Below are 26,390 nucleotides of genomic sequence, written 5' to 3'. Positions count from 1 at the left end.
TACAGAAAACTGACTAGCCTATTTCCTGGGCTTTGATTGCAAAACTAACAAATACCGCCTAGTAGAGTATCTATATCATTCTTTCGTCAGTATGAGAGAGAGAGAGAGAGAGAGAGAGAGAGAGAGAGAGAGAGAGAGAGAGAGAGAGAGAGAGAGAGAGAGAGAGAGAGAGAGAGAGAGAGACACCAGACTGAACCGCCAGTGCGAAGGGCTTCCTTGCTGGCTGCTGGATACAAAATGGCCCCCTGTTTTGGGGTTGGCGTTACTCTTGTTATATATAGGTACTCTACAGCCTAGGATCCAACTACATTCTTCTTGTACTTAGAGAAAAAAATAGTAAGACTCTTCTGCCATTACTTTAACGGATTAATGCTCTAGCCTTTCTATTACTTTACGTTCCAAACCCTTTATTAATTCTATACTTTGCGCTTTCTATTTACTGTTTTTTTTTTTTTTTTTTTTTTTTCGTTTGTTTGGTCAGTACACTCTTACTTCACTTGCCGGTCCCCAGGTCAGTAAACCCTCTTACCCTACAATTTCAGTTTTGATTTTGTCTGTTTATCTGGTATTAAAGTATTGGACATTTCCATTATTCTTTGTCCTTTCTAATCATGTCTTCCTCTCAACGTTATGCAAAACGCTGTTCACATTACACTTATTGTTATTATTATTATTAATTACTAAGCTACAACCCTAGTTGGAAAAGCAGAATTCTATAAGCCTAGGGGCTCCAACAGGGAAAATAGCCCGGTGAGGAAAGGAAACAAGGAAATGCTATCGCCTTTTTCGTCTCCCTATCTCTCGGTAACTTTCTATTATCTTAATGATCGCATTGCGAAACCACACACTATTTTTGAAGCGGCATCTAGGAGTAAGAATTGCTTTGCAAAATACATATTATGCACTACTGTTACTGTATACGACCTTCAAAAACACCTTATGTGACTCGTGAGGTGGGTGAACCTCGAGTCACTTATCTCGAATTCCCCTCATTAAGTTCATCCTTACAATAACCCATTAACTTGCGTGAATCGCGTCCAATTCTAGATATCAAATAGCCAATTTCAAAACTTCAACTTACATTAGTTTCCGATTTCAACCTCTGAGATAAATATCTGTTCTTCACTGCAACATCTCTCTTTCTGCTTCTCAGGTAAACACCACCATTCTGTTCAAATCCTTTCTTTTCCCCAATATAAAACCCCATAATACGCCCCCTTGCTTAGCTAATGCCCCTTATAACTTCAACCATGGAAACGTGAAAAGCCATATATGTGTAGACCTACACTTATCTTTGGCAAGCATGTTATTAAACGGGATCGTTATACAAAATGAAATATTTAAGATTTTTACACGTCACGGGCTTAAATCTTTACATCAATAACCTTTGTAGTTTACGCATGGCTATAGGTTAATAATTACCATCGGTAAATATTATCTTTTCCATGCAATCTATATGAATTAAAACAAATCTAAATTGTTCAGCAAACCATACAATTGATCTGATTTTGTTATAAATGCATTCGTTGACGTCCCTTGTCAACGTGTAGGCCTATCTGTAACAATCTATATTTCTTTTTCTCTAGATTAAAACGTACCATACGCCACTATATAATTGTTTAATCAGTTCTCCATCACAGTACATTAGTTACGTAACAGCTCAGCTGTTAATCATCTTCACGTCGTAATCAAACAAGACAAACAAATGAAATAAGTCCCTCCTTTCTGATACCAGAATATCAAGAAGTTACAACAAACAATATTATTATTATTATTATTACTATCCAAGCTACAACCCTAATTGGAAAAACAAGATGCTATAAGCCCAGGGGCTCCAATAGGGAAAAATAGCCCAGTGAGGAAAGGAAATAAGGAAATAAATAACTGAAGAGAACAAATTAACAATAAATCATTCTAAAAAAGGTAATGTCAAAAGAGATATATCATATATAAAATATCTTGAATAAATGTTTTGCAAAATTGTATCCAAAAGTATCTTTTAATATAAATATTTGATATAATGAAATATTTTTGTGTATTTGTTTGTATCATACAAATGAAACAAGAAATCCCTCTTTTTTCTGATACCAGATTATTAAGAAGTTACAGAAAATAGTAATAGTTTTAAGATTTTTAGAATAAATGTTATGCAAAATAGCATTAAAAAGAATTTTATAGGAATAATTATTATGAATAAATATTTTATATCATTATTTTGTGTTTAAATCAATAGTTATCCTATTTAATAGACAGAAAATCATCTAAAAACTGCAATAGAATAAATATTATACAAAAGGGCATTAAAAAGAAATTTTATAGAAATAATTATTATAAATATATATTTTTTATCATTATTTCGTGTTTAAATCAATAGTTATCCAATTTAATAGACAGAAAATCATCTAAAAACTGCAATAGAATAAATATTATGCAAAATGGCATTAAAAAGAACTTTTATAGAAATAATTATTATGATTATATATTTTATATCATTATTTTGTGTTTAAATCAGTAGTTATTCAATTTAATAGACATAAAATCATCTAAAAACTGCAATAGAATAAATATTATGCAAAATGGCATTAAAAAGAACTTTTATAGAAATAATTATTATGATTATATATTTTATATCATTATTTTGTGTTTAAATCAGTAGTTATTCAATTTAATAGACAGAAAATCATCTAAAAACTGCAATAGAATAAATATTATGCAAAATGGCATTAAAAAGAACTTTTTTAGAAATAATTATTATGATTATATATTTTATATCATTATTTTGTGTTTAAATCAGTAGTTATTCAATTTAATAGACATAAAATCATCTAAAAACTGCAATAGAATAAATATTATGCAAAATGGCATTAAAAAGAACTTTTTTAGAAATAATTATTATAAACATATATATTATATCATTATTTTGTGTTTAAATCAGTAGTTATCCAATTTAATAGACAGAAAATCATCTAAAAACTGCAATAGAATAAATGTTATGCAAAATGGCATTGAAAAGAACTTTTTTAGAAATAATTATTATAAACATATATATTATATCATTATTTTGTGTTTAAATCAGTAGTTATTCAATTTAATAGACAGAAAATCATCTAAAAACTATAAACTATAAAAAGACCAGACGGACATGAGTCTTTTTATAGTTTATATATGACATTTTTGTTGTTGACGTTAATAGTTTATATATGATATATCTCTTTTGACATTACTTTTTTTAGAATGATTTATTGTTAATTTGTTCTCTTCAGTTATTTATTTCCTTATTTCCTTTCCTCACTGGGCTATTTTTCCCTATTGGAGCCCCTGGGCTTATAGCATCTTGCTTTTCCAATTAGGGTTGTAGCTTGGATAGTAATAATAATAATAATAATAATACGTTCTCCATCACGGTACGTTAGTTAGGTAACAGCTCAGCTGTTAATCATCTTCACATCGTAATCAAACAAGACCAACAAATGAAATAAGTCCCTCCTTTCTGATACCAGAATATCAAGAAGTTACAACAAACAATAATAGTTTTAAAATATCTTGAATAAATATTTTGCAAAATTGTATCCAAAAGTATCTTTTAATATAAATATTTGGTATAATGAAATATTTTTGTTTATTCATTTGTATCATACAAATGAAACAAGAAGTCCCTCTTTTCTGATACCAGATTATTAAGAAGTTACAGAAAATAGTAATAGTTTTAAGATTTTTAGAATAAATGTTATGCAAAATAGCATTAAAAAGAACTTTTATAGAGTTAATTATTATAAATATATATGTTTTATCATTATTTCGTGTTTAAATCGATAGTTATCCAATTTAATAGACAGAAAATCATCTAAAAACTGCAATAGAATAAATATTATGCAAAATGGCATTAAAAAGAACTTTTATAGAAAGGATTATTATGAATATATATCTTATATCATTATTTTGTGTTTAAATCGATAGTTATCCTATTTAATAGACAGAAAATCATCTAAAAACTGCAATAGAATAAATATTATGCAAAAGGGCATGAAAAAGAACTTTTATAGAAATAATTATTATGAATAAATATCTTATATCATTATTTTGTGTTTAAATCAATAGTTATCCAATTTAATAGACAGAAAATCATCTAAAAACTGCAATAGAATAAATATTATGCAAAATGGCATTGAAAAGAACTTTTTTAGAAATAATTATTATAAACATATATATTATATCATTATTTTGTGTTTAAATCAGTAGTTATTCAATTTAATAGACAGAAAATCATCTAAAAACTATAAACTATAAAAAGACCAGACGGACATGAGTCTTTTTATAGTTTATATATGACATTTTTGTTGTTGACGTTAATAGTTTATATATGATATATCTCTTTTGACATTACTTTTTTTAGAATGATTTATTGTTAATTTGTTCTCTTCAGTTATTTATTTCCTTATTTCCTTTCCTCACTGGGCTATTTTTCCCTATTGGAGCCCCTGGGCTTATAGCATCTTGCTTTTCCAATTAGGGTTGTAGCTTGGATAGTAATAATAATAATAATAATAACATATGCGAGAGATATTACTAAAACTATAGGAAGGTTTCATTTACCGAATGATTGTTGACGCAGGGGTGCCATTCGTACGATAATTATCGTACATGTACGATTATTTTAGGTCCAGTACGATGTACGATACATACCTTAGGTATATAAATGTGTGTGTTTAATTAAACAATTATACTAAAATATTTTGAAATAAGTCAATAATGTAACTCCTTAATAATTGTATTGAAACTGAGTACGATAATTTTGGTTAAAATACCAGGGTTGCCAGTTTGGCCTTTTTTCCGGCCAAAAAAAACTCAAATTTGACCTTTTGTATTTAAATAGGTTGGCCTTTAGTAATATGAAAAAAGCCGAGCCTTAAATACTATATTATTGACCTTTTTCTATTAATGGGTTGACCTTTTAAAGCCTCTGTTGATTAGAAATTGACCTTTTCTCATTTAGAAAACCTGGCAACCCTGTAAAATACGACAATTTTAAGTCTTATGTACGATAATCCAGTCAAAATAATCTAGCAACCCTGTGTTGACGTCTGACGAAGCCAATTTTCCCCCAGAGGAAGTTGTAGTGTCAAAAAACATAGTAGTTCGACATGCCGGGATTTTTATACCTATTGTCATGGATATCTACACTGGTCCATATATGTCTAGGGACTCTCGCTTTGGGTAAGTCCTGTAGGAACCTAGAAATCAGGTGCCAATGTAAGATAGGGCATTGCCGGGTTGACTAAACGGGTACCTTAGGCTAGCTCAACCTCAGGCTGTCCTATGCTACGGTCTCAATTTCTTGATTTTGTCTATTATCGAACTAATTAGTGTCAATTATCAATTGAAATTAATCAGAATTGGCTGGAATTGAGATATCTTATCCTACATTAGGTTAGGTTAATGTCAGGAGACTTTGGATTACAGTAAAGTAAGTTTGGAGCCTTTGTATATCAGCGGCCAGTTCCTTACGCGTTGATTAAAAATGGATATCAACTAACTTCAACTTTCCCCCCCTAACCTACAAGCCGTGTCCTTTCCTACTTACCTAACGGGGGAGGGGGGTGGCTAATGCCTCCCTGCGACCCATCTTGCACTGCCGTATACTAAGTTAGCCGTAATCATACATGCAGGTGGTTGCTATCATACATACACCCCGGTGTATGTATGATAATGATAGCAGTCACTTGTATGTATGATGACGGCTGACTAAGAATACGGTAGTGTAAGGGGGTTGCAGGGCATTAGTCCCCCCCCCATTATGTACGGACATGGCTTGTAGGTTAGGTTGGGAGGGGAGTTGAGGTTAGTTGGTGTTCATTTTTAATGCATGCGGGAGGAACTGGCCGCTGCTATACAACGACGCTTATGTCTGTCCCTATATTATACATACTACCTGAAATATAATTTGTCTTAATATGAGTGTTATTTTTTTAATAAATTTGAAGTTCATATATATCTAAAATGAGCAGTTTCAGAAATTCTTAACACCCATAAACATCAAGTAGAAGGGGATATCACAGTAAGAAATGTGGGGTAAATATTTGTGTGCACCGTTCAGAGTCATTTTTACAGTTTGATTAGTATGTACCTGTAAATCATTCAACTAGTCTCTGCAAGGCACTAGAAGAGTTGGAAGACCCAGGCCTACATGGCTGAGGACTATGAACCGCGATGTAGGAGATGATGACTAGAGAAGTATTGATTTAAAATCTCAAGATAGAGACGACTGGCGAAATCTAACTGAGGCCCTTTGTGTCAATGCATGAATGAATGATTTGAAGTTCTCTGGCATCCTGACATCTTAGGTCATTGACGCCGACCTATGTGTCAATAATTGTAGGAAGAGGAAATTAAATCATTCAGAGGTATTACAATGTTTAATGAGAAGAATGGAATACATGTACTGTAGGTCAGTTTAATGCTCCCTGGTGAGTAAGAGCACTTTGATTTAGTATAGATTAGTGACGAGTGAATGATCTATCTGTTTACCAGTGAAAGAAGACTGGTAAATATTTACCAAACGAGTATTTTCAGATGGCTGTAAACTATAAGGATGCATCTAATCTACCCTAGCTGGACAGGTCCTTATTTAAACAACATGTGGGCTTTATACCCCCTGCAACTCCTCCATTCCCTAACCTGAACCGTGATGCTTTATCACTTTTGAACGTTCAGTAACCCATCTACATACTGTATATTGGCAAGGCCTATTACCTTTACCATACACAGAAATACTTGTAGATGTAGGATGGATACATTAATCCCCTTTCCTATGGTAATCGCCATTCGGATATTTTTATTTGGGGTGTATGTATGATGACGGGCAAGCCCGGTATCTACCTTATTTTCAACCTTATCGCAAGCGTGTGTAAAACGAAAATGGTTCAGAATGTTCTAAATATCCTGGATAAGTACTTACCAGATACAGTATAGGTAGATATAGAATTATTTTGAAAATCATCAAAATTGGCATGAAATTTATAAGTTGAACACGTTCTTATCCCTGACATGCACTTTTTTGTTCCCGTAGTTCCTAGAATTCACTGTAGATGTCGTTTTGATCAATTCAGCAGCTCTCAAGCGTACGACTACTGAACTCATCGGCAGTTGCGGTAATTTGATACGACCCAATTCGACCCCTCTGGACCCAGGAAATTGTTAGAGGGCCTATTTTTTATCCTATCAGAATTTAACATGACCTAAATTCAAACAGGATAATGGGAGCATCAAGCATGGATTGTAGATGCCCATTATTAACCCCCGAGATGCGAAGATGGCAACTCATCACTCCAAGATCGACGAAGTTCTACCTGATACTTGTGAATCATTTTGTAAATCAATCAGTCAGAAACTGTTGAGGGTTATGAAGTTTACCAAGCAAAAGGAGTTTCTATCTTAAATACTGTATATAAGATAGGTATCCTGGTTGATTATTCTGGCTTTTATTCCAAATGTACAGTAGCGTTGGTGAAATGCATTATGTTTACAATGGAAAATCAACACACAATAGCAAGCCTACGTTTTTGCCGGTGTTCAAATAATTTAAGCCAAAGAGTATGACTAAAGTGACTTCGAGTAATGTCACTACAGCTATATTTGTTTCTTTTAATATATATTACTGGGTAAATGTAACTTGTTGGACCTAGTATAAACGTTCTCATTACCTGTACTCGTAAAATCTATATCCTGTACGAAAGGTGTGAAGTGGGTCAGGAAACAAACTCGGTAAGTTAAGAATACAATACAGTAGTACAGTACTTATAAGTGGGGTTTCAGTGGGGCGTTAGCACGCTCCCCCCATAGTTAAGTAAGCTAAGGTCATGGCTCTTAGGTTAGGTGGTGTTCTTGTGTAGAGGGCTTGCAGTAAGTCTATAAATGACTAGAAAATGGGAAGGAAATTCCCATTTTCTATGCGTGCAGCAAAAGGCCTGTATCATTTTATTCTTCAGATCTTATTTTGTTCCTAATTTTTCAGCGGCTGCGTTATACTACCTTGCCGAACTAGTCGAAGAATACACAAGCACGGCAGCAAAAATACTTAGATACTGGATATGGGTATGTTGATTTTTGCTTACATTTTATGCACTTTTTCCAACATGCTGTCTCTTATACCTGTTCAAAAGTCACCCAGAACTTAACAAGAAACTGGTAAATAATAGTTCATACATCCTAATGCAATACTTTTCAGACAGTTCATAACTGAAGTAGCAGCTAAGTCAGAATAATGAGTAATTAGGGTCTTTTATCCTGACTTTCTTGCATTACTGTACTTATTATTATTTAATAATATGATAATGTAAAGTAGAAAGACAATGGTGTTAACCTCGTCTAGCTGTCTAGTTTTATTTTAAAACACATTAGCACATTAATTATTTATAGCCATTGAATATAGACAAATTCTGGGGTACGTATTCTATACTTTGCAAAGGTGTACTTGTGGCGTGCTGTAGAGTATTATTTCTTAATAACACAAGACTCTATATGTAATATACGCTACACTAAACTACAGCAGAACTTTATTTTAAGAAGTTTTTCCTATTCAATGAATAAATTTTGGTTTGTGATATTTTACAGGAATTTAGAGAGATATGATTAATTCCCCTGTACTTGTGACGCAGTTCCGGTAGGCCCTGCTGCTTCCTCCGGTGCCTTAGATGACCGCGGAGGTAGCAGCAGTAGGGGATTCAGCATTATGAAGCTTCATCTGTGGTGGATAACTGGGGAGGGTGGGCTGTGGCACCCTAGCAGTACCAGCTGAACTCGGTTGAGTCCCTTGTCAGGCTGGGAGGAACGTAGAGAGTAGAGGTCCCCTTTTTGTTTTGTTTCATTTGTTGATGTCGGCTACCCCCCAAAATTGGGGGAAGTGCCTTGGTATGTGTATGTATGTATCAAGAATGAATTTTTATTTTCAGGTCACAGTAGGATTATACATATTACTCTTCTTATTTGAGAACCTCCCAACGTCACTCATCTTGTGTGGCTTGTTAACACAGCTGGTTCATCTATCAATTCTACGCACATTCCCGTTCTTCTTTATAACTTCATTACCGTTCATCTTAGGCGTAGGTAAGTATTGTAATCTCTATATTATGTTCTTATGGTAGCAAGATTTTCTTTCATGGTTTTTTTTAACTAACCTATACATTATTTTTGCTTTGAGAGTTGACATTTATAAAGGGTTTAATCTGGTGTTTATTCCGATGCGGATACAAACTTCCGAGTCATTTATTATTTTTATTACTAGCCAAGCTACAACCGTAGTTGGAAAAGCAAGATGCTATAAGCCCAAGGGCTTCAACAGGGAAAAATAGCCCAGTGAGGAAAGGGAACAAGGAAATAAATATACGATATAAGAAGTAATGAAAAATTTTAAAAAAATATTTACAAAACATTAAAACAGGTAATTCATATATAGACTATAAAAAGACTTATGTCAGCCTTTTCAACATAAAAACATTTGCTGCATGTTTGAACTTTTGAAGTTCTACTGATTCAACTACCCGATTAGGAAGATCATTCCACAACTTGGTCACAGCTGGAATAAAACTTCTAGAATACCGAATAGTCTTGAGCCTCATGATGTAGAAGGCCTGACTATTAGAATTAACTGTATGCCCAGTATTACGAACAGGATGGAATAATGGGGTTACTTCTGGTTTTGTTTTTTACGGCCAGAAAATAAAAAAGAAATCGGTAAATTGTGTCATGCTGCGTTGCTAGGCAATTGCTGCGCATGACGGGTTACGCTAGTATCAAGCTCTTACCCACAACACTTCTGTCCGTGGAAGCAGTCGGACGTCCTTGCCTTCACACCTACGATCAGACAACCGCATTGCCTGCTCTTCGCCCATATGACCCTTTGTGCCTTTGGCATTGCTTGCCACTTGTGTGTCCATTATTTGTGAGTTAGAGTGTGTGTGTGTGTGCTCTTTAACATTTTTAAAGGGTTTAATCTAGTTTATTTATCTGTTTAGGCATATGTGAATACTGTACTGTAATGCATGTCTCTCAGTTTTACTACTGCATCATAATTCCAGTATTATCATCCTTACTACTACAGTATATCGAGTTAATCTGCAACCCTTGCTGGAAAAGCAGAATACTATAGCAAAAACCCACAGTTCCCAATTTGGAAAGCAGCCCAGTACACAAAAACAACAGAGAAGTAAAAAATTGACTTATAAAGAAGAAAAGGAAGAATAGAATGAATTAAATTTAACAAGAATGCTAAATAAACTATGTAATAAACTATGAAATGAGAAGCATGTCAAACTGTTCAATGAAAACTTGGACCAAGTTTGATCTTATGAAGCACCATGGATTTGATTAGAAAACATATTCCACAATTTGATCAGAGCAAGAATAAAACTTATTGAATACTGTGTAGGACTGTTTTGAGACTTATAAAAGAAATGGCCAAAACTAAGAATTAACTGCACGCCTAACAGCCCTGATTGTGGAAAACATCTGTAGTAATTCAATATGCGATTACCATATGGCTGTGTCAAAGTAAAGTAATTAAAGTAGAAGTTTTAGATATGATGCAGTCATTTCTACTGTTTTGAAAAGTTATAGATAGTAAAAAAATTAAATTTATCTAGTGAAACAATATAAAAGACATGCTAAAATGGAAAGTCTTGGGATTTGAGAATAACACACAAGGTACTTACTCCAAAATGGAAAAAATACATAAGAGAAGTTTATTGATTTTATCCAGACTTCCATTAAGTAAATATTGTTGATAGCTGATCATAATTTCTTTGAGAGGCTGTATAAAACAGGGATAATGGAGATAGGTAGAGTGGTACCTGATAAAGGGAAAAGCTGATCTAAAGATTATGTGAGGTTATGGAGCCATAGGTCATAGCTGCACCTATTTTTCAGCCTTCCACTTTATCTCTAGTTCCTCCTCTTTTCTTCTGTTATGTTGTCCAACCTCTTTTAACTTTTACTTAAATGTGGAATTGGGGCCTTTCCCTCAGTTGCATTTTAGTGCTATATAGTCTCTTTGTCCCCATTGCCAGGTCTATTATCCTAAATTTTGTAATCCGTAAATAAGGCTTTGAAATGTCTTTCCTCGAGTAGGCAGTAAGGATTTAAATGTAAATAACTTGTAATTGTTCAGTGAGCAAGTGAGTGATTGTGCCCTTCTTGTACTTGTGACTATCATTTTCTCTTTACTTCCCTCTTTGTGATTGTAAGAAGACTACAAGCTGGTGCGAGTGTTTAGTCAAATAAAAGTTTACATCTGATATCAAAGTCATACTGTTCTTTTCTTCTTTCTTCCTTTACATTAGTTTTCTTCTTTATGTATTGAGTTACAATACTATTTCTAGAAAGAGCAGAACAAGTGAGTTTTCCATTTATGAAAGATGTTGAACTGTTATCTCATTTTCTTATACCACAGTATCTTTGGTGTCTGTTAAATCAAAGTAGATATTCAATAGGTTCCAGAAATACGGTAGATACGTAAGAATATTGAAATGATTTTTTTGTTTATCATATTCTTCATTGTAAATAAAGTTGATTGTACTGCACTTATTGCAGAGATGATACAGCCAAGTGTTTTGATCACATGATTAAAATTTTTATTTTATTACTGAATTTTACTTTATGTATCCAGAATTTCCCAGCCATGCTCATATAGTTTTTTTATATAAGTATTATTATTATCACTACTAATAATAATAACAGTTGGAAAAGCAAGATGCTATAAACCCAGTGGCTCCAACTGGAAAAAATAGTCCAGTGAGGAAAGGAAATAAGGAAATAAATATTATAAGAAGTAATGAAAATTAAACCACTTTTAAAAACAATAAAGGAAATCTTTCTAAAACAATAATAACATTAAAACAATATAGAAAATGAAAGTAGAACTGTTGCTAATGTCTATCTGCTGAGTACTGTATCAAATTATTTTGATGCACATGTGTTACATATTTTCAGGTACAAATAATGTTTTTCATCGTTTTTTATTCCAGTTATGTTCATCGTTAATCATTACCTGGCATTTTCCTTCTTTGCATCATTTTATTATCCTGCATCAGAAGTGAGTATTTAAGTAGTTTAAGTCACTAAATAATGAGTTAAGTAATTGCTATGATACTTAAGTGATTGATGAATTGAATTAATGACGAAGTAATTAATTGTTCTGATACTTTAGTGAATGATGAATTGAATTAATGAGTTGAAGTAATTAATTGCTCTGATACTCAAGTGAATGATGAATTGAATTGAATTAAAGAGTTAAGTAATTAATTGCTCTGATACTTGAGTGAATGATGAATTGAATTGAATTAATGAGTTGAAGTAATTAATTGCTCTGATACTCAAGTGAATGATGAATTGAATTGAATTAAAGAGTTAAGTAATTAATTGCTCTGATACTTAAGTGAATGATAAATTGAATTGAATTAATGAGTTGAAGTAATTAATTGCTCTGATACTCAAGTGAATGATGAATTGAATTGAATTAAAGAGTTAAGTAATTAATTGCTCTGATACTTAAGTGAATGATGAATTGAATTGAATTAATGAGTTGAAGTAATTAATTGCTCTGATACTTGAGTGAATGATGAATTGAATTGAATTAATGAGTTGAAGTAATTAATTGCTCTGATACTTAAGTGAATGATGAATTGAATTGAATTAATGAGTTGAAGTAATTAATTGCTCTGATACTTAAGTGAATGATGAATTGAATTGAATAAGTGAGTTAAGTACGGTAATTAATTGTTCTGATACTTAAGTGAATGATGAATTGAATTGAATATAAAATTTAGGCCTTAAGCCTAGCACTGGGGCATCAAAAGCTATTCAGCTCTATATAATGGAAATTAATCAACCATACCAGTACTTTCACAATATTTGATATCATTTTAAACTATAAAACCAATCCTACAAATTTGAATAACATTTAAATGCAAAATAAGAAGGGATTAAAAGGATTATAAAAAGCTCCCATTCATATAGCTTATATTTTCATGAGCTTAGCATTGAACTGTACTTGGAAAAAAAGTTTCTAGTTTAATAATTATTATGATTTGAGACTCACTATTTGAAATTCTAATAAATATCTTTTTCCAGGTACTAGCGTACTTCACTCTTTTTGTTTGGTTAATACCCTTTGGTTTCTTCATATCGTTGTCCGCAAATGAGAATGTTTTACCGACACATGCCGAAACTCGTCCTCTATTATCAAGTAAGTTACGGGTTCTTTATTTGGTTGAATTTAGTGCACTGAATAATTTCCACAAGGGTCTCTTATAAGTTTCTATTTTAGATTCTTGTATGGTACTTTTAAGAATTTTTTTCTGTGTTTTGTACTGTTCTTAGGATAATCTGGGTCCAAGAAGTTTTTACCAGTACTCAATTCCCTCTTTTTAATTCTGTTTTGATAGATAATTTTGATTTAGATTCTTTAAAAGTTCTAAATTTTCTCAATTTACAGATTACCAGAATATTTTATTTTAGTGTACAGTATTATTTTATTGGGAGCCAAAGACAGCAAAATGGAACAAGTTTTATAATACTGTAGTATGTTTTTTATTGTCTGAAGACCATTTACAAATGCTTCGTTTCATTAGTATTGGCAGAGATGACCCTACAGCTGTCTTCTTGTCTCATGGGCATCACTGACTTGCCTCTTATAACTTCAAGGTCAAGGTACTCTCTTGCAGTAATCATAAGTTTTCAATATACTTACCCGATAATCATGTAGCTGTCAACTCCGTTGCCCGACAGAATTCTATGGAGGGATACGCCAGCTATCACAATACTAGAAGGGGGTGTATTTACCAGCGCCACCTGTGGCCAGGTACTCAAGTACTTCTTGTTGACACCTCCTCAATTATTCCTCTGTCGTGCTTCCGGCAAGACGTTCTGGGATACGCTTATGTTCTTGGAGTATTTTCACGACTTTGGTGAAGTATTTCTCTTTGATTTCGGCTGTCGCTTTACTGGAAAACTTCTATATTAGCTTAGTTAGCTTTTGGAATTAATTTGATTAATTTTGGTGACGAGAGAGTATGAACTCTCGTTCACCTTTCAATGGCCGACCCTTCCCTTAGACGGAAGTGTTGGTGTCTAAGAGAGTATAGACTCTCTTTCTTTATTTTGCTTAACAAAAGTTATAGATTTATTTTATATCTCTCCGCCTCTTATAGGCCTCTTCGATTAACTTCCTTTTATTATAAACTCATTAAAATTAATTTTTATATTTGTTTATATTCGACCTTCCTAATAGTAGGCGGTCTTTTACCGAAGTTAATAAACTTTGAGCCCGTCATTTCGGTTTTACCTGTTAACATATTATGCTATTTCCGCCACAAAGTTTGAAAGATTTTCTTTGACAGTCTCGTACTGTTTTCAAAGTTGAACTAACGTTTTGTTTTGTCTCTGCAGTTGTTGACGTTCAGAACGTTCAACTTGCACTCTATCGTTACGATAGAGAAAGAATGTTCACGGTTTCACGTTGCAGTAAGAGTAACCGTGTCTAGCGTTTTGTTCATTCTTTCTTAACTTAATGGTTTTGATCCTAATAAAGGAACTTTTCAGTTTTTTTCCTTTAACAATAATATGTTTTAACGATATATATGATTGGGCTCTTCTCTCAGGTTCTAAGTCAAGAGAGAGAGAGAGAGAGAGAGAGAGATAGAGACGGAGGGAGAAAGAGGATAAACGTTTCATTCAAGCCTGCCAGGCGTACGAGTAACGTCGTTATCGTTTTTTGCTCTTCTCCCTAGTCTCTTTAGGGGAAGAAACTAAACGTTTCTAGAGTGATCTAGTGTTTAGTCTCTTTCCAACCACTGAATTATCTTTCATTAGATTTTTCTGTTACATTGTAATTCTGTTTTCGCAATTACTAACTTTGAGAAAGGATAGAATTGCGTATTTCAGGTACAAACCACTTAAAGTTCAGTGAAATAAGTGCAAACAGAAATCAAAGTGATAAGTGATTAGTGCGTGAGGGTACTTTTGTGCGCGCCAGTTGTCCTCCCAGTCCGGGACCTCTTGCAAGCTCCCAAGCCCAGGGGAGAAGCAATGTCGAAGGGCATAAGGGTTCAGCAGGCCTTGATCGGCGCACAGAAGTATTCTCGGTGGTTGTGGGCGTGTCTTACCGAGACCGTCACTCCCACCCGCAGACGATTGAGCCCTTATTTTGCTCGTCTGCAGAAGAGATTAGGGGAGAAAATAAAGGCAGAGTAACGCTGGTCTCAGGTCTCAAGACTTCTTAAACGTTAAGTCCAGACCTATGCCAGACGTACGAAGTTAAAGTTCACAACCCGAATGCAGTCATTGGGTTAGCTCTGACTCTCCTCAGTCATCAGTTGATTACACTCCGCCTAAGAGGAGTAAGGTTCTGCCACAACAGATCTCTGCTGTTAAGGCTTTACCTCAGCAGAACTTAGTGTCTGCCGACCCCAAGTTAACTCTACTACAGTCCATGCAAGCACAGCTTTCGGACTTGATGAGTGAGTGTCGGGCTGAGAGTGTTGCTCCTCCGCCTCCGCCTACACTCCCTCCTCCTACACTCGCTCCGCCTGATCACAGTACCATCTGCCAGGCGTACGATGTTGTGGACTCTACTACAGTCCATGCAAGCACAGCTTTCGGACTTGATGAGTGAGTGTCGGGCTGAGAGTGTTGCTCCTCCGCCTCCGCCTACACTCCCTCCTCCTACACTCGCTCCGCCTGATCACAGTACCATCTGCCAGGCGTACGATGTTGTGGACTCTACTACAGTCCATGCAAGCACAGCTTTCGGACTTGATGCGTGAGTGTCGGGCTGAGAGTGTTGCACCTCCTGCACTCCCTCCACCTGTTCTCGCTGCACCTGTGCTCGCCCAGCCTGCACCTGCTCCGCCTGGTCGCAGCACCATCTGCCAGGCGTACGATGTTGAACCACTTTCGGAGTTTGCTGTTCACAGTGTTGTTCAGCCTCAGCCTTCTTTAAGGCAACCCTTGCTTTGGGATCAGGAGAGTTACACTCTTCCTCCTCCTCCCCTTGCTGCTCCACCAGTGGTGCAACTCTCGGTTGGGGTACAACAACCTCTCCCCTCCGTGAGTCTGTCTGCTCAACCAGCGCTGCACCGAGTTCAACCCTCATCTAGGCAAGCTCATCTACACCATGCACTTGCGCCTCAGGAGCCTCAGCTTGCTAGAACTTTACCTTGTTCTGCGCAGCCTCAACCTTCTCATGCTCCACTCATCTCTCAGGAACAGGAACGGACTACTCCGCCTCCGTCCTCCGCTCAGCTGGTGCAATCCTTGGGTGCAACTCTTGCTAGGAGTCAACCTCCTTCACCCTTGCACCTGCCTTCTGCTCCGTCTGTTGTTCAGCCTATGCAGTCTGAACCTCAGGTTTTCCCTCAAGTTGAGGAAACCTCTGTTGTTGTTCCAGCTCGTTCTGACTCTGCTGTTCAGCATACCATGGTTTAAACCCCATGCAAGCATGCATAAAGCACTCTAGCACTGGTCATGGAATTTCTGAGAAATGTTAAACGCCATGCACACGCTCTGCTTTCCTTTCAGCAGGCTCTGCTTACAGCAGGCTCTGCTTACTACATGCTCAGCATTCAGCATGCTCTGCATTCAGCATGCTCTGCATACAACATGCTCTGCATACAGCATGCTCTGCATTCAGCATGCTCTGCATACAACATGCTCTACATACAGCATGCTCTGCATACAGCATACTCTGCATACATCATGCTCTGCATACCTTACCGCATGCTTCTCAACACATCTTGGGTTGTTGCCAACTCACTAGACTATCAAGCAGTTTCATAACGTTGCCTTCTAGTCTGCTGCTTTGCACCAGTGAACCCTCACTCAGAGAACTTAGCTTTTCTAGGATAAGGTCCCTGTAGATGAGAAAGTTCTTTTCTCCCTCCTTCTGATATTCCCTTGAGGACTCTGTCATTTGGAGGGAGCCTTTAGCTGCATAACCTCTTATGGACTTTTATTTAAGCATAACATGCTTACAGGGAAGGTAATGGTTACACTTCAGCCGCTAATCCCGTCTGTTACCACACCTGCTCCCATAGACCTTGAGCTGTGTTGCATGACATGCAGTCCAAGCTTAGTCCTTGTTAGAGGATTTTTTGTTTACGGAGTCAATGTGTCACGGGGAAGACGTTCAACAACCAACAGAAGGGACTTGTTGTGACGCAGTGGGCAACCTCAGCAACCCATTAAGGAGTTGTCTGTACGACCCAGACAGTCTAGACAGATTCGGGTTGTCACTGTACTTCCTCGCTTGCCCATGATTGACAGTTTACAGACTGTGCAGCAGTATCATGATCTTGTGTCCGGCTCCGTCAGACGACTGGCTTTTAAGAGCTCCCTCAAGTCGTCGCTGTCTGGAGATTTTCAAATGGACTATGGATCTGACCAAGGAACTGGGCCTCCTGGTCAATTTTGAGGAGTCTCAGCTCGTTCCATCCCAGACCATTGTCTCCTTGGGTATGGATCTTCAGAGTCGAGCTTTTCGGACTTGTCCGTCGGCCCCAAGGATCTTCCAAGCCCTAGAATGCATCCAGAGCATGCTGAGAAGGAACCGATGCTTAGTCAGGCAGTGGATGAGTCTAACAGGGACACTTTCATCGCTGGCCCTGTTCATCGAGTTAGGGAGACTCCACCTCCGCCCCCTTCAGTATCATCTAGCTGCTCACTGGATAAAGGACATGACGCTAGAGACGGGCTCAGTTCCTGTTTCCGAAGAGATGAGGTCTACTCTAACGTGGTGGAGGAACAGCATTCTTCTCAAGGAAGGTCTACCATTGGCTGTTCAGACCTCTGACCACCGTCTCTTCTCGGACGCATCGGACACGGGCTGGGGTGCGACACTGGACGGACAGGAATGCTCGGGAACATGGAATCAGGAGCAAAGGACACTTCACATCTATTGCAAGGAGTTGTTGGCAGTTCATTTGGCCTTGATAAACTTCAAGTCCCTCCAGCTTAACAAGGTGGTGGAGGTGAACTCCGACTACACCACAGCCTTGGCTTACATCTCCAAGCAGGGAGGGACTCATTCGAGGAAGTTGTTCGAGATCGCAAGGGACCTCCTCATTTGGTCAAAAGATCGAAAGCTCACGCTGGTAACGAGGCTCATTCAGGGCGATATGAATGTCATGGCAGATCGCCTCAGCCGGAAGGGTCAGGTCTTCCCCACAGAGTGGACCCTTCACAAGAATGTTTGCAGCAGACTTTGGGCCCTGTGAGGTCAGCCAACCATAGATCTATTCGCTACCTCGATGACCAAGAGGCTCCTCTTGTATTGTTCTCCGATTCCAGACCCAGCAGCAGTTCGCGTGGATGCCTTTCTGCTGGATTGGTCCCATCTCAACCTGTATGCATTCCCGCCGTTCAAGATTGTCAACAGGGTACTTCAGAAGTTCGCCTCTCACAAAGGGACACGGCTGACGTTGGTTGCTCCCCTCTGGCCCGCGAGAGAATGGTTCACTGAGGTACTGCAATGGCTGGTCGACGTTCCCAGGACTCTTCCTCCTAGAGTGGACCTTCTGCGTCAACCTCACGTAAAGAAGGTACACCCAACCTCCACGCTCTTCGTCTGACTGCCTTCAGACTATCGAAAGACTCTCAAGAGCTAGAGGCTTTTCGAAGGAGGCAGCCAGAGCGATTGCCAGAGCAAGGACGACATCCACTCTCAGAGTCTATCAGTCTTTATGGGAAGTCTTCCGAAGCTGGTGCAAGGCCAATGCAGTTTTCCTCAACCAGTACCAATGTAACCCAGATTGCTGACTTCCTGTTACATCTAAGGAACGTAAGCTCCCTATCAGCTCCTACGATCAAGGGTTACAGAAGTTTGTTGGCAGCGGTTTTCCGCCACAGAGGCTTGGATCTTTCCTCCAACAAAGATCTACAGGACCTCCTTAGGTCTTTTGAGACCTCAAAGGAACGTCGGTTGTCCACTCCAGGCTGGAATCTAGACGTGGTCCTAAGGTTCCTAATGTCATCAGGATTTGAACCGCTCCAATCAGCCTCTTTTAAGGACCTCACTTTAAAAAACTCTTTTCCTCGTGTGCTTAGCAACAGGTAAAAGAGTAAGTGAGATCCACGCCTTCAGCAGGAACATAGGTTTCACATCTGAAACGGCTACATGTTCCTTGCAGCTCGGTTTTTTGGCTAAAAACGAGCTTCCTTCCCGTCCTTGGCCTAAGTCGTTCGAGATCCCAAGCCTGTCCAACATGGTTGGGATCGAACTGGAGAGAGTACTTTGCCCAGTTAGAGCTCTTAAGTACTATCTAAAGGTCAAAACCATTACGAGGACAATCAGAAGCCTTATGGTGTGCTATCAAGAAGCCTTCTCTACCAATGTCTAAGAACTCAGTTTCTTACTACATCAGGCTTCTGATTAGAGAAGCAAATTCTCATCTGAAGGAAGAAGACCTTGCTTTGCTGAAGGTAAGGACACATGAAGTGAGAGCTGTGGCTACTTCAGTGGCCTTCAAACAGAACCGTTCTCTGCAGAGTGTTATGGATGCAACCTATTGGAGAAACAAGTCAGTGTTCGCATCATTCTATCTCAAAGATGTCCAGTCTCTTTACGAGTACTGCTACACCCTGGGTCTATTCGTAGCAACGAATGCAGTAGTAGGCGAGGGCTCAGCCACTACATTCCCATAATCCCATAACTTTTTAACCTTTCTCTTGAATACTTTTTATGGGTTGTACGGTCGGCTAAGAAGCCTTCCACATTCTTGTTGATTTGGCGGGTGGTCAATTCTTTCTTGAGAAGCGCCAAGGTTAAAGGTTGTGATGAGGTCCTTTAGTATGGGTTGCAGCCCTGTATACTTTAGCACCTTTGAGTTGATTCAGCCTCCCAAGAGGAACGCTGCGCTCAGTAAGGAAGACGATCTTATTAAAGGCAGAGTAACGGTTCAAGTCGACTTCCTTACCAGGTACTTATTATTTCATTGTTATTGTGGATAACTGATTATATGAAATATGGGATACTTAGCTATCCTTTAATCTTGTACACTGGTTTTCACCCACCCCCCTGGGTGTGAATCAGCTACATGATTATCGGGTAAGTTTAATATTGAAAAATGTTATTTTTATTAATAAAATAAATTTTTGAATATACTTACCCGATAATCATGATTTAATCGACCCTCCCTTCCTCCCCATAGAGAACCAGTGGACCGAGGAATAATTGAGGAGGTGTCAACAAGAAGTACTTGAGTACCTGGCCACAGGTGGCGCTGGTAAATACACCCCCTTCTAGTATTGTGATAGCTGGCGTATCCCTCCATAGAATTCTGTCGGGCAACGGAGTTGACAGCTACATGATTATCGGGTAAGTATATTCAAAAATTTATTTTATTAATAAAAATAACATTTTGGAGGAAATGGTGTTCATTGTCAAGCACTGGTTTGCATTTATGAAAAATGATATGTATGGGAAACATTTTGATTTGATCATTGACAAAATCATTTAACCATTTTCATTTGTATGTAATATACAAACATTGCGATATACAAACATTGCTTTATATAGGATTGTGTGCTTTCAGCTTTTACTTTCAACTCTGGTAATCAATTGTTAAATTTTTATGCATAATACAAAGTGGGTATGTTTATACTTTGGTATTTTCCTATGTGTATAATTATTCATACACTTCTCGAGTCTATGTAACCTATTACTGCTTGTACTAGACCCCACTACATCTCTCTCTCTCTTTTGTACAGTTCTAGTAAAACCCATGTGATGTAGCTCTTCAAAATCCAATGAACATAATGTAGACTCCAAGGGGTTGTCTTTCCATCATGTTAGGATCCTCTCCTTCAATATCTGTGGTAGTGTATCCTTCGACATTTACACTCCATATTCTGCATTAAGGTGAATTAAAGTTCCTGGCATCACAGGAGCCCAAAGAGGACAGTTCAAAGGCTGCTCAAAGGTTTAAAGGCCACTCATGAATGGCAGAGGCAAGGGACAGTGGCAATGCTCTCAGCAAGCAGGACAGTGCAGTAGAGACTGACCATATACAGATGATCAGCACCCAAGCCTCTTTTCCACCCAATCTAGGATCAGGGAGGGCTAGCCAATGGCTGCTGATGATGCAGCAGATAGACCTAGAGGCTCCCCCAAATCCTCCAACCTTGTCTCACAAGGATGGTAAGGTTGCAGACCCTACAAGAAAACTATCGAGCTTGAGCAGGACTCGAATCTCAGTCTGGTGATCGCCAGACAAGGATGCATCCAATACGCCACAACAACCCTGTACTGTACTGTAGAACAAGGGCCAAAGTAATGCTCACATATTTGTATTATTGTAGGAATTTTGCATGAGCCTGACACTGGCCTGGTTGATAGCTGAATAATAGATCTAATTGCAATTGCAAAAGAACAAAAGAATACTGTATAATGGAGTAGATGGGAAATAGATAGCAACCCTGAACATGTGGATTTTGTGATGCATTCCATATGTGAACTACTTTCTCAAATGGGGTATCCTCTTTTGAACATCACAGTCAAATTTAATCATTTTTAAGCTACACTGTTTCAAAATTTTCCTCACGTTAGGACTCGCATCCCTGGTGCTTAGATGAGCTTAGGCCTTTACAGAAAGCAATTTGCTTTTTATCATGGGATGGTTTAATTACCAATAGGTTGGGCAATTTCTCTTCACATATCTAGGCACTAGCTGGTTTTGTCCATCCCGTTTATAGTCTCGCGTTCCAAATGGAGCAGGGGCCCCACTTACAGCAAGCCTTATGAGACACCGTAAAAGTTACTAAGCTTATTTGTTCTGCCATTTTTTGGCTGTGCTTATTGCTTTCCACCTTTTACTTTTCTCCATCCCATTTGCTATCTTTGCCACTTGGCTGTTTAACTCGATCTATTTTATTTTTTGCCAATTTTCATTTCTAATTTGAGAGCAAATACTTCTGACAAACCACAAAGAGTTCCATGTTCCATGATATGGCTTGGTGGCTTCGTTGAACTACTCCATATTAAAGAAAATAAAAGCCTCCTTTTCAAAGGTCAGTCCCTGCTAACCTTTCCTTGATATCTCTTTAATTACTTTACTATTAGCTTTTTATATACATGCTACATATAGTAATTCATATACAGTACTCCATTTAAAATCTTGAATATGACACCTTATGTTTTACTCGTGTATCATTTTAAGGCCATTTCCACAGATTTTACTGGGTCTGTTCATTACCACTTGGTTTTTATAATGTCATCCTAATTATTTTTATTACTACTTAGTAGAATGCCTCTAAATTTACTTTTCCCTTGGTACTTGATCTTCTATTTACTTGGTAAAAAATATTTGTGAAGTCTAGTTCCCTGTCAAAAACCCTAAAGTGGCTGTTATGAATTTCTTATTCACCCTTTATCCAGCACCTTCCCCCATTTTTTCATGTCAGATGTAGGGCATTTTACTGTATATGACCTGTACAATGGTATGTCATAATATTTCCTTTCATCTGATTATTATTTTTTTTTTTTTTATGATATTTACATGTTTTAGTTGTATGGTGTTCAATGAATACAGTAGAGCACTTGAGCACATCGTAGGTGAGGAACCAAGGTCTTCTCATGAGTAGGTGAACACATTTTTAAGATTTTTACTTTGAGACATCTCCAAAAAGGCTTCCCCACAATTCAGGAGATATATTGATGCTTTTATCTCTTTAGAATGAGTAAGTTATGACAGGAGATATATTGATGCTTTCATCTCTTTGGAATGAGTAAGTTATGAACAAAGTTGATAGTTAGGAAAGCATTACATCGCTGCTACAACTAAGTGTGGGATCCTAATGTATACTATCATATCTTCTTGTATGTAAAACTTGGCAAAGGTTGGTTAATATATTTATGTTCATGCATATTTGAGTGCTGCAATATCCATGTCATATCCATCAGGAAGGTTTTTAAGGTTGAGAGGGCCCTCAGAGGGACACAGTATTTCCAGAGACATATTTCCTCCACTAAGCATTTACACTATAAGAGCCTAAGAGACCTTTCCTCTTATGTTCCTATTCTGTTGGAAGTATTGTTAGTTGGTTCTCTTAAGACAATAGTCATCTGCTTTATTTGATGCAAATTTAACAAGACATTGCTAGACACTGCACGCAACTCGCTTGCATGCTTTGGAGATTACAGTTTGACAGACAAGATAATTAAAAGTAAGAGTCATCATTGATGCCTCTCAAAATACTTTGTATGGGATCCTGGTAAGGGTTCAAAACGCTGTACTATACATTACTAAATAAATCATTCCTATCCTAATATCAGTGTGTTTGTATTGTCATGTGAGGGAGACCTTTGTTGTCTTAATGGAAGAGTCTCCTTATGACCCGGGTGCAGTCATTTCAGTATCCTGAAGTTCAATGTTTTGAGAGACGGCTGCTTTGTAACCGTTAGTTGCAGAGACTGACTTATTTGGGAAGTGCAGTTACTCTACTGTACATGAAAAAGTCTACAACCTCGGATTGATTTCCCTCCCACCACACTAACAAGAGAATGTGGTTTGATTTACCTGATGCAGCAGTCTCAGAAAAGCCTCAACCTCTGAGGCCCTGGACAATAACATCTAGGCAGAAAGGCATAGGATGCTTGAGCTTCTATGGAGATTGCAGACACCTGACTACTGCAGTGACCTCCTTCAGTTTTTTATAGATTTCTTTGGCTCACTAGCAGCTAGAGAAGGGCTTGGTACCAATCCTGTTTTGGGCAGAGGAACAATCTATATCATTCTGGATCAGAAATTAGTAGTTATGAAGTATGCCCAACATAGCTTAGCAAGGCAAAAATAAGTAAACAATGTCACTCGTTGTGAAATAAAGTTTAACCGGACTACCAAGCATCACTCCTTACTGTCTAAATTTTCTTTAATTCTTATAATCCTTTGACATTTATTCCTGACTTTTTATATGGCACAGGCATTGTATCATTTTGATAGCTCATTATTATAGAATGTTGCTAGTTGCATTTTGTGTATTTTAAATTCATACAAGCTGCTGAATTAAGGTTTCAACTTCTTCTTTTAGGTACTATACCTTATTTTTAATCAAAATGAAATTGAATTTTTACTTTCAGATGACGACGATTTTGTCACTGGTTACTTCAACAAAAAAGGGAAGCGATATGGTCTCCTGTCATTATTCAATTACCTAAAGGAGGAATTTTTCCCTCAAAGGGGAAAAAAAGCCTTTTGAACTCTTTTTATATGTAAAGTTTGTTAATTCTGAAAGTGTATAGTTCAATACTGTGAGTGTTAGTTTTTCATTGTTGTAAGGGAAAATTTTTTTTTAGAGTTTTGCATTATTTAAGCTTATGTATGTAACGTAAAGTACATAAACATAGCTAGTCCTAGAATGATGTTCCACAAACATAGATAGACTAGTTTGGTGAATATAGTTTCCTTTGGTACGAGTATTTTCAGTGAGAAAAGCTGAACGCAGGATTCGGCTAACTTTTGACTGTGAATCGATTTGTGTTTTGTCTATGATTTGTTTTGTGATTTACAACTCAGTACTTTATCTCAGAGCCAATAAAACTTTGATATGTCACTGAATTGTTTGTTATTGATATTATAGTCTGCTTTACTTTCATGTAGTATGAAAATTAGCATTAACACTTGTTTGAAAGTAGTATCCGTATGGTGTAGAATATTGTATTTTTATTTCTCATGTGGAGCATAATATATTGGATATAGTTTTGTAAGATTTTGTACATTTTCTTTTTTTAGAAAAAAAAAGGATTTATACTGTTATCCAGTGAACCTCAAGAAATGTGACTCCATCTTTTCCAGTAATGACCAGATATTCTGTGTGCAGAACATATCAATGCATCATTTATTTCTTTCCTGTTATGCCTTTAAGGTATTAATGCTTAATGTAATTATATTCATAATTTATTTATACAGCCATTTTTCGTTTTTCTTATGGGGTAATGTTTATTTGCCAAGATTAATTCGCTTAAGAAGTGATGTGTACTAATTTGGGAAAGTGTATGGTTTTATGTAGAAATGTAGTGTACATTTTTATAGAGAAGATTGGTATTTTCCTTGTGGAAAAATACCCGGTAATTGCAAGTTCAACAATTTATTACACAGCAAGATAACTTTCTCTTTTGGTCATCCACCTTCATATTCATTTACAGTAACATTGTATGAGTTTAAAACCGACAGCTAAATACTTCCTAAGAATTGTTTGACAATGCTACTTTCAATGATCTCTTGAAGCAGTATGCTGTAAAATTATGATAACTCATAAAGGAAGTTGAAATGCATTTTGATTAATTACCAAGGATTTGCATACTAGTGAGGTTCAATGGTTTTGAAAAAAAGGAATCCCTTTATGAGATAATGATTTTTTTTTTTTTATATAAAATATGACAATAGGATGTGGAAAGTGTCTAATAGGGAATCATGCTTATAGCAATCATTTTTTACTATGCTGTTGTAATAAACTATCAAAAACTGTTTATGAAATTAATTTGAACTTCTACCAAACTGTCTGAGTGCTTTTTTACTTAGTAGCCAGACTTCGATACCAGACTGTTATTCTATACAAATGGTGTGAAAGTGTTACTATATACAGTACTGTAATCTTCAATGCATAAATGTGGCTCGTCTTAGGTACTTGAAGTTGGATACAGTACAGGAGATCATTTTCTCAAATCTAATTGACAGCATGAAGTTATTAACTGGGATACTACTTAACCCTTTTACCCCCAGGCTATTAGGAACTTTCCAACCCTTAACCCCCAGGTGTTATTTTTTTTTCTTTTTTTTTCAAGCACATTTTACAATATATATTTTTTAAATTGCTCTAACAGCCTTAATTTTTGTCATAGAGAGGTCAGGTTGGACTCATTCTTTTGGAAAATGCCTGAAGTTTCTCATAAAGTTGTAAAAAATATGCAATAAATTTAAATAGCAGTTTTTTGCAAGGACGTACCAGTACGTCCATAGGGGCAAAGGGATGAGTTTTGTGAAACGTACCAGTACGTCCATTGGGGGTAAAAGGGTTAGTAAAAGGAACATTTAAGTACACAGGAAGAAACCTAACTCGAGACCATAATTACTTTTACACACATTTTCTTGTTACTAAAAATAAAAACAAATAGGAATAAGGGGCATTAATTCTCTAAGGTTTATACACATTTATATTCTGAAATTATTCAAAGCTTTACATTCATGATGTTCATTTACTTTTATTTTAGACTGTGTTTTCTTACAAGGAGATTTGGTTTATATAATGTAATAATTGACTTGGTATATACAGTAGTTAAAGGCTGCTTACAGATGCTTATGTTGATTTTGGACATGTCGAAAGAACAAGTCATCAATAATTTATTAATA

General features: G+C 36.7%; 1 protein-coding gene across 1 annotated transcript; it reads left to right on the top strand.

The window, feature by feature from the left end:
• The first annotated feature begins 5,063 nt into the window (after window positions 1-5,063).
• LOC137619536 (protein TEX261) lies at window positions 5,064-25,508 on the top strand. Its single transcript, XM_068349624.1, has 6 exons — window positions 5,064-5,214; window positions 8,012-8,091; window positions 8,949-9,102; window positions 12,018-12,085; window positions 13,123-13,237; window positions 24,122-25,508. The coding sequence occupies exons 1-6, from the start codon at window positions 5,142-5,144 to the stop codon at window positions 24,238-24,240; spliced, it is 609 nt and encodes a 202-aa protein (XP_068205725.1). The 5' UTR covers window positions 5,064-5,141; the 3' UTR covers window positions 24,241-25,508.
• The last annotated feature ends 882 nt before the right edge of the window (window positions 25,509-26,390 follow it).

This window comes from Palaemon carinicauda, chromosome 26 (genome assembly GCF_036898095.1).
Source record: "Palaemon carinicauda isolate YSFRI2023 chromosome 26, ASM3689809v2, whole genome shotgun sequence".
Taxonomy (NCBI): Eukaryota; Metazoa; Arthropoda; class Malacostraca; order Decapoda; family Palaemonidae; genus Palaemon; species Palaemon carinicauda.
Note: the sequence above shows the minus strand (reverse complement) of the source record. Positions and strands in the feature narration are given on the sequence as shown.